The sequence below is a fragment of the Leuciscus leuciscus genome (genome assembly GCF_965113295.1).
Source record: "Leuciscus leuciscus genome assembly, chromosome: 11".
Classification (NCBI taxonomy): Eukaryota; Metazoa; Chordata; class Actinopteri; order Cypriniformes; family Leuciscidae; genus Leuciscus; species Leuciscus leuciscus.
Genome location: NC_138735.1, coordinates 19,285,730 through 19,298,904, shown reverse-complemented (window position 1 = coordinate 19,298,904; position 13,175 = coordinate 19,285,730). Strand labels below are relative to the sequence as shown.

Sequence of the window (13,175 nt, the reverse complement as noted above, 5' to 3'; positions counted from 1 at the left end):
TCTTTCAGTAATACCGACATTATGTTACAGAGACGTAATTAGCATATGCAGAAAAACATAAACTACTTCCTTCTCAATCACTTTAATAATGAAACATCCAGGTCAGGCTCAAGAGGTTTCATTAAAGTCTACCATCTGATGCTCATTTTATGAAAACAAAGCAGAATTATAGTCTAAATTGACTGGCACATGGTAGAATGAATAATTAGTTCTAAAACATTTTCAGACATTTTTCTGACTACAGTACAACTACTTAATAGTGCAATATCAATATATCACATTAATTCACTTTGATTAATTCTTTTAAAAAAAAAGAAAAGAAAAAAGAATCATGCCAGACTTGAGCAGAATTAACCACTGCCTATATAATAATGTAATGTCTTGAAAACAAAAACAAAAAAAACAACAACATTATTTTGGGTAATTACTAATTAAGCATATAATTAATTTGATCATTTTTAAGCTACTGAAAATATAAAAATAAAAGCCCTACTCAAAATATAACATTGAATTTTTTATTAATTTTAGTATTATTTAATTATTTTATAATAGTAATTAGCATTTATATAATAATAAAATGTAAATTAATAAATTAATTTGTTTAATTGTTTTATTTATGAATGTTTTATTATTCTTTACAACAGCAAAGAAACATTTAAAGCTATAGTATACTTAATGCTTTGTATAAAAAATTTTTAAAAAAAAAATATAATGCATAAGTATAACATTCATTAAATGAACAGATAATAAAAATCATAAAAACAGATGTAAAAAGAAAATAAAAAAATACAGGTTGTCCAAAGGCCAACAACCAAACTAAATAAATTCCTCCAAGGTGCTCTGGAGCCCATAAGCAGCTCTGCCCATCGTGACCATCATTTCTGGGGCTAAGAACACGTGTTACAGCCCGGAGGAGAGCACAGATACAGTGCCCATGACTATTGTTGTCCAAAGATGTGACTCAGCTCATAAAAGTATTACGTTTTGTTTTCCGTGCCATTCTGGGCGGCAAGACGAGAGAACCCCTGAGGACCAGTTAAAGTAATAAGCTATTAGGGAGACAAATCGCATTTGCCTTTCAAATAGAGCCCAAAATAAGCAATTAACCAGAAAACAACCACATTAAGCTTTAAAAAGCAGCAGTAGGTGATCTGATCCTTTCACACTCGCCGCTCCATGTGGGAAACATTAGCCGTCTCGCTCTTAGCTAACTGGCACGGTTTAATCTATAGACGATGGGGCCTCCTTTCACATTTTCTCTGTCTCTCTCTTTCTTTTTTTTCCCTTTCAGAAAGACAGACAGGTCTTAAAAATGCACGCCAAAGTAAAGAGCGTGTTTCTGTGTGAATGAGAAAGCAGACCTAAGTGCGTGTGAGGCCCTATACGGTGTCCGGACGGCATTGTTTACTCTGTGGTATGGTTTCTCAGGGCAGCGACTGCTCCTTGGGTGTCCCCACTGGGTGACGAAGAAGAAGCCTCACGCGCCTGGTGTTGCCACTCTGTCTGGAGTGCTCAGCCCATAAGCTCCACACACGACTCAGCCAGCGATTCCTAAAGAGGATTTTTCCAACACTTTTCCTCTGTAATTATAGCTGCACTCTCTGTTCTGCTGCTGATAGAAAAATAACCACTTCATGATGGGTTATAAGGAGTTTGGGGTTGCTGTAGTGACAGAAACCTCTATATAGTTAAATTCCCATGAGATTCTGAGAGTCAGACACAGAATACAAGGCGATAGGATGTTCACGAAGGTCTGAGCTGTCTATTAATTGTTTTTCTATGGCTACATTCATACATGGCAAGGACACGGTAGTCAGTGCAGTTGTAGAGTACTAAATACCAGGGTTGTGAGCCTGCCAGAACTGAATTGAGAATGCTTTAAATCCAATTCAACTCCTCAATTTGAATTCAAACTGAGGGAGTTCACAGGAAGGAATTGATTGATAGACAGAACAATAGACATAACTAAAGAATAACTGATAGAATGACAGATAGATACATAGACAGATAGATAAATAGAATGACAAACAGACACACAGATGTATAAATAAAAAGACAGATAGACAGACACAGATAGATGTACAAATAAATAGAATGGCAGACAGACAGATAGACAGAGACGGATGGATAAATAGAATGATAGACAGACAGACACATGGACAGATGTATAAATATAACGACAGACAGACACATAGATGGATAGATAAATAGAACGACAGACAGGCAGACAGACAGACAGACAGACACACACATAGATGGATAGATAAATAGACAGACAGACAGACACATAGATGGATAGATAAATAGACAGACAGACAGACAGACAAACACATAGATAGATAGACAGACAGATGTATAAATAGAACGACAGACAGACAGACAGACAGACAGATAGATAGATAGATAGATAGATAGATAGATGTACAGACAGATGTATAAATAGAACGACAGACAGACAGACACATAGACAGACAGACAGATAGATAGATAGATAGATAGATAGATAGATAGATAGATAGATAGATAGATAGATAGATAGATAGATAGATAGATAGATAGATAGATAGATAGATAGATAGATAGATAGATAGTTAGATAGATAGATAGATAGATAGATGTACAGACAGATGTATAAATAGAACGACAGACACAGACGGATAGATAAATAGAACGACAGACAGACTGACAGAAACAGATGGATAGATAAATAGAACAGACAGACAGACAAACACATAGATAGATAGATAGATAGACAGACAGATGTATAAATAGAACGACTGACAGACAGACACATAGACAGATAGATAGATAGATAGATAGATGTACAGACAGATGTATAAATAGAACGACAGACACAGACGGATAGATAAATAGAACGACAGACAGACAGACAAATAAATGTACAGATAAATAAAATGACAGACAGATAGACGGACGGACAGATAGATAGACAGACAGACAGACAGATAGAGGCACTTGGATAGATGGATAAATGAACAGACAGACAGACTCAAGACCCCTGTGTTCTTCTCAGCTGTCTTTGAACACCAGAGCTGTGTGTCCTGTGTGAACGGTTCCAGACTTCTGTTATTGTGTTCCATGTTGGAAGTCTGTTCTAGTCTCTGGTGGCTGTTGCTGACAGATTTGATGGAGTGGGGGATTTCTATAACACAGGTGTCCTCATTGACCTCTCTCTCGAATGTAAACGAACACTTTTCCATCAACAACACGATACTCTGCGAGAAGAACGCACGTCTTGCGTGCTTTCTCACCAGGTAAACAGCCAAGATTGTGTTCATCCAAACCTGCACCTTTTTAATAACTCCTTAATCAAACACAATGTACCTTTTACACATGATAAGCTCTTATTCATTGTTTGGCTAGGTAAGAGTCCCCTCTAGCTTGACAAGCATTGAGACAAATAGTCAAGTCACGCTGGGGCCGGTCCTCCCTGGAGAACGATGTAAGTGGTTTTAACTGTCCCTCTGACAGCGTTCACAATGGAGATGATGCTGAAGACATTAATGACTTGGGGAAAGTGATATAATGAACAGTTTTGCTGTGTGAGGATCACCTACCGGTCCTGTCACCTGAGAAGCCGTCTGCAGATCTTCTGCTGCTGTCAGGGTTTCTGTCACCGCAGGTAATGGACCTGATCCAGAAGAACAAAAACACAATAAGGCCTTTACCACACACACACACTCTTCACAATACGCTCCCACACTCTGGTAACAGCACCAAAAGGGCCCCCCAAGAGACAATGGATAGATTACATTTCTCCTCAGTAAGAGTGAGTGAATCCCAAACAAAAAACTAATTTTTAACAGCCTGCTCCTTTCAGCAGACTCCATAACATGATACAGTACTCACATGAATGTGCTCTTTCTGGATATGACCTGTGATTTAAGGGGATCGTCTGAGAGGAGAAAAGCAGGGTGGGGTTTTCTACGGTCTTGCTTGTGAGGTACTTACACGGCCCTGTCGAGAGAGGCCAACTAAAGTCCTTAACATAGTTTATTAAAAAAAACAAAACATAAATGAATAAAAAAAATATATAATAATATAAACTAAAAAAAATAACTAGTAAATTTACAATGTAATTTTTAAAAAATGAATAAAATGATAAATTAAAAAAATGAATAAAAAATGTATACGATTTTTGGCCTTTCGCCTTTAATAAATAAGTAGTATTTATAATAGTTTATGAAAGTTTGGAATAAACTTGTGCTATCCAATGAGATTAATTTTAAGCATCATTACTCCAGTCTTCAAAGTCACATGATCCTTCAGAAATCATTCTAATGTTGATTTGGTGCTCAAGAAATATATTTCTTATTATCAATGTTGAAAACAGTTGTGGAGCTTAATATTTTTGTGGAAACTGTGACACACTACTATTAAAAAAAATTGGGGTAAGTAAGTTTAAAAAAAGAAAAAGAAGATGAAATTAGTCCTCTTACTCATCAAGGATGCATTAAATTGATCAAAAGTGACAGTAAAGACATTTTATATTGTTACAAAATATGTCTGTCACGGGTGGTTGTAGGAAAACAGGACAAGATGAAGGTATCTTTTAAGGATTATATTACATTAAATTAGAAAATGAAAAAAATATCTTTAAAGATACATTTTAATAATATTTCTGTTTTTACTGTATTTGATCCAATAAATGCAGTCTTGGTGAACCTTAGAGACGTCTTTCAAAAATATTTAAAACATTTAATTATTCCAAACTTTTGAATGGTAGTGTATATAAAGTGAAAAAGCCCAATATATTTTCTTTTTGGACAGGATTGGCCTTTTGTGTGGCTTTATATCCCATTAAAAAAAATCTTGTCCACAGGCCCCATGAATTTAAGCGATGACTGTAGGTACTTACAAGGTATTTCTGGCACGGCTTGCTCCGGGACATGGGGTTCCTCTTCAGGCCTTGCAGTTAGACTGTCCCCTTGAAGCCTAAAAAAAAAAAAAAAATTGAGCATTAAAGGCTTTAATTTCAAATAAGTGGCTTGCATTTCTCCCCACAGTTATGATAGCTGTGAAAGATAACAGTGATAATACTATCATGTTCTCCATTCAGAGCAAACTCTCTGCTGAGGCTATGAAAGAACTCTGTGTAATGGATCAGTATCAAATAAAATCTCTATTTTTACCCAGTGTCGTTGCTAGATGAGAACAAGTGGAGACAGTGAGTCTCTATTCATATAAGGTGATGAGACCATGCCAAAGCAGTCTATTTGTCTTATCACTATCAGGGGAGGATGAGGATATGGGCAGGCTGGAATGTAGACAGAGCGTAACATAGGGGAACGCTTGAGACCTGACAACAATCTACTAATCGCCAAACAGTGCAGCTGTCTCAAACACCCATCAATTATGATGCCCTATCTCAGAGGATGCTAGGATTAGGAGCTTTCCTAAAGAGGCTTTGTTCTTAAAGGAGCAGTCCATCCAAAAATGAAAGTTCTCTCATTATTTAATCACACACGTCATTCCAAAACACAATTTGATACTGCTCTTTACATAAAAATGAAAGTGAATAGTAAACAGGTGCTGTCAATCACCCACATTTTTTTATTCTGTCAACAGTAACTCCCTCTCAAGTAATTCCAAACTCATAAGACATTGGTCATAAGGTCATCTTCAAGCACAAATGAAGATATTTTTCTGAGAGATTTCTGTCCTTCCATTGAAAGTCCATTCATCCAAAATTTTGACGGTTCAAAACGTTCATATAGAGATCGTAAAATAAGTCTTCTGAAGAGACATGATCGCTTTGCATGATAAACAGATTTCAATTAGGCTTTTATTCACATATAAACAGTGATCAGCGAATGTACATAGAGCACTCGAATATGGTGTTAATTGGATAAGCAAGTAGGTTTGTCGGTTGAGCTTCCGTTTACCAAATTTGAGTGATACATTCACTGATCAATGTTTATTTTTGAATAAAAGCCCAAATTAAATATGTTCATCATAAAAATAAATTGTGTCTCTTTAGAAGACTTAAATTAAACAGTTGATATATTTTACAATCTTTTTATGAACGTGTTGAAGAGTCAGAGTTCTGGGTGAATAAACTTTCAATGGAGGGACTTATTGGGTTTCAAAGATGAACATCTTATGGTTTTGGAACAACATGAGGATGAAAAATTGATTGGGAGAACTAACTTAAATTTGTTCAAGATGCATATTCAAATCACCCAAATAAGATTTAGAGTTGTGGCAGAGGGTAAGAGGGCTTTCATTTCAGTCTGTTCCTTTCACTAATCCATCTTATGACTTTAGAAGACTCACAATATGAATGAGGCTCACAATTTAGGCTGTTTTGATGTTATGTTTATTTGCCATTTTTGGAAGCTATTTGTCCCAGTCCTCTATTTGTCACAATTATGCTGTGTGGCTTACTAATGAAGAGCGAGATGCGGGAAGAACGGATACTAGATACTTTAACGAACACAGAGAATAAACAAAGCAACTACACATTAAACATTGACGATGACGAACACAGAAATGGGAAAACTAAAGGCTTATATACACAGTGAATGATAATTAACAAAACAAGGAACAAGTGTGAAACTAATTAGAAACCAACGTAACAAACAATGATAGAACAGTGAAAACAGAACATGACTGTTTCACTTTTACTGTATATGACGTAGTCATGAGAGAGAAATAGTCTACAAGTTCATGTTATGATGAGACGTGTGATGTTTAGCATGCCCTTTTGCGTTCTAAGATATCCATTGTCCATTTTTGGGTGAACTAGCCATTTGTGACCATTTTATGGACTACCACGATCCTTTTAGCAGTGAAAGCCGACAAAATATGCTTTAAAAAAGGACCCACACTGTAAGATTTTTGTTTGTTTGTAGAAAAGCATAAAAAAAGCTACTACTTGTTTTAGCTAAACAAAACACTAAAACAAAATACAATGCAATGCGTTATTCAAAATACACGGAAAACATTTGTAAAAAGTCAATATGGAAAATTCCGTCATATTACCAAAGTACATTGGGCCTTATTTTTATGGACTTTTCTTATAGTCCACTTCAGTGTTTTGTGGCCAGGATCATATCATGTGATTTAAGAAGGAACATCCATTTAAAACATTTCAGTCTCACATATTCCCCAGAGGACTGGAAAATGAAGACCTACAGCACGGTAATTGTCATACCTTATTCTTAAACAATGCCGTATTCTCAAACTATTATTTTGGAGCGGTTTCACTTCAGAACTGTAAATCACCAAATGCTATAGTTACCAAATGATAGGCTTGATTTATTTCACATTTCTCAGCATTGCTATTGCATGCCTTTTCCTGTAAGCAATCAGGACAGTTAATAAGCATGATGACAAAAGAAAACAACCCCTTCTCTTTTTACTGCTTTACCTGCCAGTTCATTGAAGTTTCTGTTCACTTTTGTGGAACAACTTTCTCCCTCAAATTTTCCCCCTTCATTCTTTCTCATATGTAGAGAGGCCACTGAGAAAAAACAGATCTGGTTTAGCCCACCATCTGAGCAGTTCATTTTCGTACAGCATAATTTTTGAATGAGTAATTAAAATAATGATGTTCAATGACTCATACAACCATGCTTGATCGAGTCAGTCCCCTCATAATAGGAGAGAGGAGTCAGAACTTGGATGCATTCCCATACTCTTATAAACATCACGACATAGAAATTATAACATTTTGACTTTTATAGTATCCAATCCTGTCCTGAACTGGATCAGATGCACTTTTTCATTCATTTACTCCTATATGTATTACAGAAGTGTCATATTTGTAGCCATTTAAAGGAGCAGATGAAATTGTAGAGTGATTGTGCTACTTCAAGATGAGCTGTTTTCCTAAGCATGTGTGGCTGTAGTCTACCACCTCATCCATCACATTAAGAGGACAGACGCGAGCAGATAAGGAATAAATCCCATGACCTTTCCGACAGCGGTGCACTATAGGTCAGTGGATCACTGCAGAAGATTTAGTAAGGCTAAGAACACAAGTTTTACACAGTTTAAGCTTCATTTCGACTGAGGTTTGCAGGCATATTGCCTAAAATTTTAATCGAAAATGGTTGTTTCAAATTGTAATAATGTCTGTTTACTATTTTTACTATATTTTCTATCAAATAAATGCAGCCTGAGTATAGGAGACTTAAGGAGGCTTGTTTCCGCCAAAAAATAAATAAAAAAGTAAAAAGGTAATTGTGACTTTTCATCTCACAATTCAGACTTTTTTCTAGCAATTGTGAGTTTACATCTAACCCTAACCTTTTTTAGAATTGCATGATATAAAGTCAGAATTGCGAGTTATAAAGTCAGAATTGCGAGAAAAAAATCTGAATTACTTGATATAAAGTTGCAATTGCGAGATATAAAGTTAGAATTGTGAGATATAAACTCGCAATTGTGAGATTAAAAGTCACAATTATCTTTTAAAATGTTTTATTCTGTGGCGGAAATAAGCTTCCATAGAGACTTCTTTCAAAAACATAAAAAAATACCAACTTCAAACATATGAACTGTAGTGCATTTTTATAATTTTGTTAATTTAGAATAAAACTGGCATTCAGATTATTGCCCATATAGACACCACCAATAAATCAGTGAATCCACTGAATAACCTTGAAGGGCTTAAGTATAATGTTACAATTTTTGACTGTCTAACGTCCGGACTTTCCAGACTGCTGTTAAGTATGATGTTCTTCAGTCATTGACCACTTGAGATAAATGTCCAGATAAAAGGATTCCTAAGTCTGAGCCTAAGAAAATGTGAAGAATGCTTCCTGCGTCCTCCAAGTAGCCGCATGCCCAGGCAAAGAAATGGAGAAGGAAAAACTTAGAGAGATGGGCATCAGTTTCCTCACGTTATATACAGTAGCTGCTGCTGTTTGGCAAGTCTATAGGCAAGTCTATACGGTACTGAAGAGATTCCAGGTGTACAAACTGACACTTAGTTAGTGAATCACTGATTCAGTTTGACTTAAGAATGAATCATTCAGATGAATTGATCAGGTTTTGTGAAGATCAGAGCCAAAAGATTGATTCGTTCATGAATCGGATATCACTAATGTGGAGTAAACAAATATGTAAGCAGGGTGGCCATATCCACAATCTTGCACTTTTAACCTGTGATATAAACAAATGAACTTCCACATCAATGTGATAAACAGTCAGCAAACAAACGGTGATCTCGTGATAAACGTTCAGCAAACCTACAGCGAGAAGATGTTCGGCATCTCGTATACTGTGAAGAATGTCTAAAGTATCCGTGGTGAATCTGATATGGAGCAGAAATGAAAAGCACAAAAGACAAAGCCAAACAAAACAAATGTGGGGCAATGTAGGAGCGTGGCAGCCATCTAAACCAGCAGATTCTTTTTATCAGAGCCTGGCATCGGACATGAGCACTGAGTCACCCTATCGCAGCCAACAGTGTGAAATGTGATCATTTTGCCCAGCCACAAACTACAAAACAGGAAATAAAAACAGAAAACAAGTGATAATGAAGATTATCTCTGTGTGAGTATTATGAATACAATCAGATTTCTATAATGCTTTTAAGATATGCGTGCTTTCTCTCATCCACAGATGTTTCTTCAACTTTGGACACTTTCATGTCCTGGGGTAACTTTTATTTAAAGATGCATTGTGTAATATTTATGAGGATCTGTTGACAGAAATGTCAATCATATACATAAATATGTTTTCAGTGGTGTATAAAGACCTTACTTAATGAATGGTTATGTTTTTATTACCTTAGAATGAGCCATTTCTATCTACATACACCACGGGTCCCCTTACATTGAAGTGCGCCGACATGTTTCTACAGTAGCCCTACACGGACAAACGCGTTTCCTCACTATGTTGTTCTTTGTGCAAAGAAGCTAGCTAAAGTCAGCGGATAAAACACTGACAATGATGAACAAGTAACAATAATATTCGCAATAACTTATCATTTTTACTGGATAATTAAGTAAACCTAATTTCTTAATTTATCTTTGTAAAGAAACCTCAAATTGCTTAACTGGCTACTCTCTGCTGTCTCAGACGATGACATATTTTCCTGTCGGCCACCGTAACTTCTGTTGGTTGCAATTCGCAACCTCACCACTAGATGCTGCAAAAAATTACACAGTGCACCTTTATTTAACAGATTTGAAATTTGGGGGGAAATTATTTCTGCTACTTTTTTAAGTGCCTTTTGCCTTTTAAAACCGTTATTACATGTTAAAAAAGATTATCATCTAAACAAAGAGAAATAAACAAAGCATTTCATTTTTTTATTGTATGAAAATTATTTATATACACTATCGTTCAAAAGTTTGGGGTCAGTGAGATTTTTTAACAAATTATTTTCACATTGGGTCCTTTCCAGTCAAGGTGTCAGACTATGCAAAAAGTGTGAACACATTATTTAATTGTGTTTATTTAGGATACATAAAATTGTAGCAGTGAAATTAGCTTTAGCTAGACAAAGGAGTCCAAAGACAAGAATGTCATTACCACAATCCCCATTTCTGAAACAGAATGCTAATTTGAAACGTTTTGCAAAACACACTGTGTTGGAAATGTTCCTGGCTTTAATTTTTTTTATAAAATTCTTCTGTCACAGATAGCCATTTTTCATAGCCAAATTAATTAAACTAGTGAGAGTATGAAAGTGTGCATTTTCAAAAAATCTAAAGGGCATAGCTGAAGAAACACCCAGATGTGGAGTCTTAAGATAACTGCACATCTCATAGTCACCTCAGTAAGATGAATGTTGTGCATTACCGCAGCGTGTAGTCATTCACCTTTAGCTCTCAGAGCTTTAACTCTAGATTGTTGGAATGCTGCGTGTGGCCCTCATATCCGGCTGAAAGGGGTTTGGTTGCGGCCTCTCAGCAAACAGAGGTCAGGATACGTGACTCGTGACTTGACTGAGATATATGGCAGTGCATTCTAGTGTGGGCCTGACGATGACATTGTTCACATTGTGTGTACCGCTTGACATGTTAAATGGAGGTTTGGAGAATTGGCAACCCTCACACGTTCTAGTGGTCTGGTGAAGTCATTGAGTAGAGTAGAGCTGTTGGTAAATATTGAGCTGTGCAAATATTTACCTTGCACACCTTGAGCAGATGTTGAGAGTGACTTTGGCCTGGGGTTCTGAACAGTAGGAGCTGCGGCCCTGGCTGAACTTACTGCCAGACGGCAACAGGCCAGTGACCCCCTCCATTCGCAGGTCATCCAGATCCTCTGAAAGAGAGAGAGAGAGAGAGAGAGAGAGAGAGAGAGAGAGAGAGAGAGAGAGAGAGAGAGAGAGAGAGAGAGAGAGAGAGAGAGAGAGAGAGAGAGAGAGAGAGAGAGAGAGAGAAGGATGATTTTAACTAGACTGGCTATTGATTTTGTTTGGAGTCTGAAAGATCCTGATGATGTCTGTGTAAAAAAATAATAAACATTTTGAAATTAATACGTTTATATTATTATATTATTGTATTTTAATGTTATTATTTTAATATCGATAAAACATCAACAACAATAATAATTATTATACAATTTATGAACAATTTACTGTATAATACAAACTGAATCAGAAACTAGCTGGCTTCCTTTACACTGGCATTACAAACTAAGAGAAGGAAAGCAGAGGAGAGAAAATACATGAAGAGAGATAAATAAAGCTAACAGCAACTCTCTGAGGTTGCTGGTGACCCCCTCACAGCATATGCTCACAGCATGGTCGCCTGCAGCCAGCTAACAGGTGCAGATGGCTGGACCTGAGAGATGTGCTTCTCTTTACACGAGCTGTAACTCTATAACACACTCTCCAACACGCAACTGGGCCGCTGGGTTGTCCCAGGACGTCATTCACTAGCCTCCTACTCATTCATTTTTTAAAGTTAGACATCAACCTTCCTAGTATTCCTCAATCAATTCATTATAAACAATATAAAAAAATATAAAAAAAGAATAATACAATTATAAAAGAATGCTTGTTTTCCCATTCATCTAAAAAAAAAAAAATTATAGGGTCACTAACGACCCAAGGTGTGTAACAGTGTAAGTATATTTTTCTGCACAACAATAACTGAATCAATGATGACTGAATAAGTACAATTCACCTTTATTCAACAAGGAGCCAATGTCTGAGACACAATGATGAAGTGATGTTACCACAGGCAGAAAACAAAATAATAGGAAGTATCATCAGCAAAACTTGAAATGGCTACTACTGAACGCAATCAAATATTAGTGTCACTGTCACTTGTTGGTGGATCTGGTGAAGAAGCTGTCAGCGATTAAAATATTGATTTTGAAGATGTTGAAAATGATAGTTTTGAGAATATGTTAATCGTAAACATGAGCCAGATGCTGAATGTACTGGGAAATGAGCTCTGATGAGGACAGTGATGATGGTATAAAACATCTGCTCAAACTGAATCCTTCCAAGCTCCAAAAGGTAACAAAATATGCTTTATTTTATTCTTCTGTAATTGTTACTCTAATATCAGGAGAGTTTTATATTAACGCGATCCATCAGTGTTAGATATAGATCCGGGTCGCTAAAGATCTGAATATGTAATAATGATTGGAGAAACATTCATGCATTTAAGGGTTAAACAAGTAAGCAAAGCGTACAGTTTTTTAAGCTACATATAGATCATTTGTGATTAGTTGATTCTACTTTAAGCAATTTTTATATATAATAATTGTATATTATTAATAAATTAATAATACAAATAATATAAAAGTATTATTAATATTATTATTAAAAACAATAGGCTAATTTCAAAATGATTGTTGTTTTTTTTTACACATAGATCAGGATTTTTTTGGGACTCAATATATAGCAATAAATACTGTATATATACAATAGCAGCCTAAAAGCAAGCAGAAGTGTATACACTGATTTGTGTATTTAACGTTTTGTACCAATTTAGTGTATTTATTATATAATTCAATAGATGGCCAGTTGTGCGTGTAATTGCTTTAACATGGCTCATCAAATCTGATTTCACTCAGATTTCACTCTGTTTCATAATGGCAATTTGACAAAGCATGATTCTCACAGGGAGTTTCGTTCTCATGTCACAAACATCATGATCCAGCAAGAACGAGGAGAAACGGGGTAAAGTGAGCTGCGTTCCGTGAGGTCTGCGCCTTACACCTGTGCCTGTGGCTGTAGG

General features: G+C 36.0%; 1 protein-coding gene across 4 annotated transcripts in view; it reads right to left on the bottom strand.

Annotated features, from left to right (window-relative positions):
* Nucleotides 1-13,175, bottom strand: part of cUnh8orf34 (chromosome Un C8orf34 homolog) — an 89,975-nt gene that overhangs the window by 22,945 nt on the left and 53,855 nt on the right. The window contains exons 8-11 of one of the 4 annotated variants that reach the window (XM_082183899.1): nucleotides 11,109-11,244; nucleotides 4,880-4,956; nucleotides 3,871-3,978; nucleotides 3,579-3,652 (exon numbers count right to left, since the gene is read on the bottom strand). In XM_082183899.1, coding sequence (XP_082040025.1) covers nucleotides 3,579-3,652; nucleotides 3,871-3,978; nucleotides 4,880-4,956; nucleotides 11,109-11,244 — 395 coding nt within the window. The remainder of the gene's footprint in view (nucleotides 1-3,578; nucleotides 3,653-3,870; nucleotides 3,979-4,879; nucleotides 4,957-11,108; nucleotides 11,245-13,175) is intronic. The other 3 variants (XM_082183900.1, XM_082183901.1, XM_082183902.1) reach the window with 3 other exon arrangements.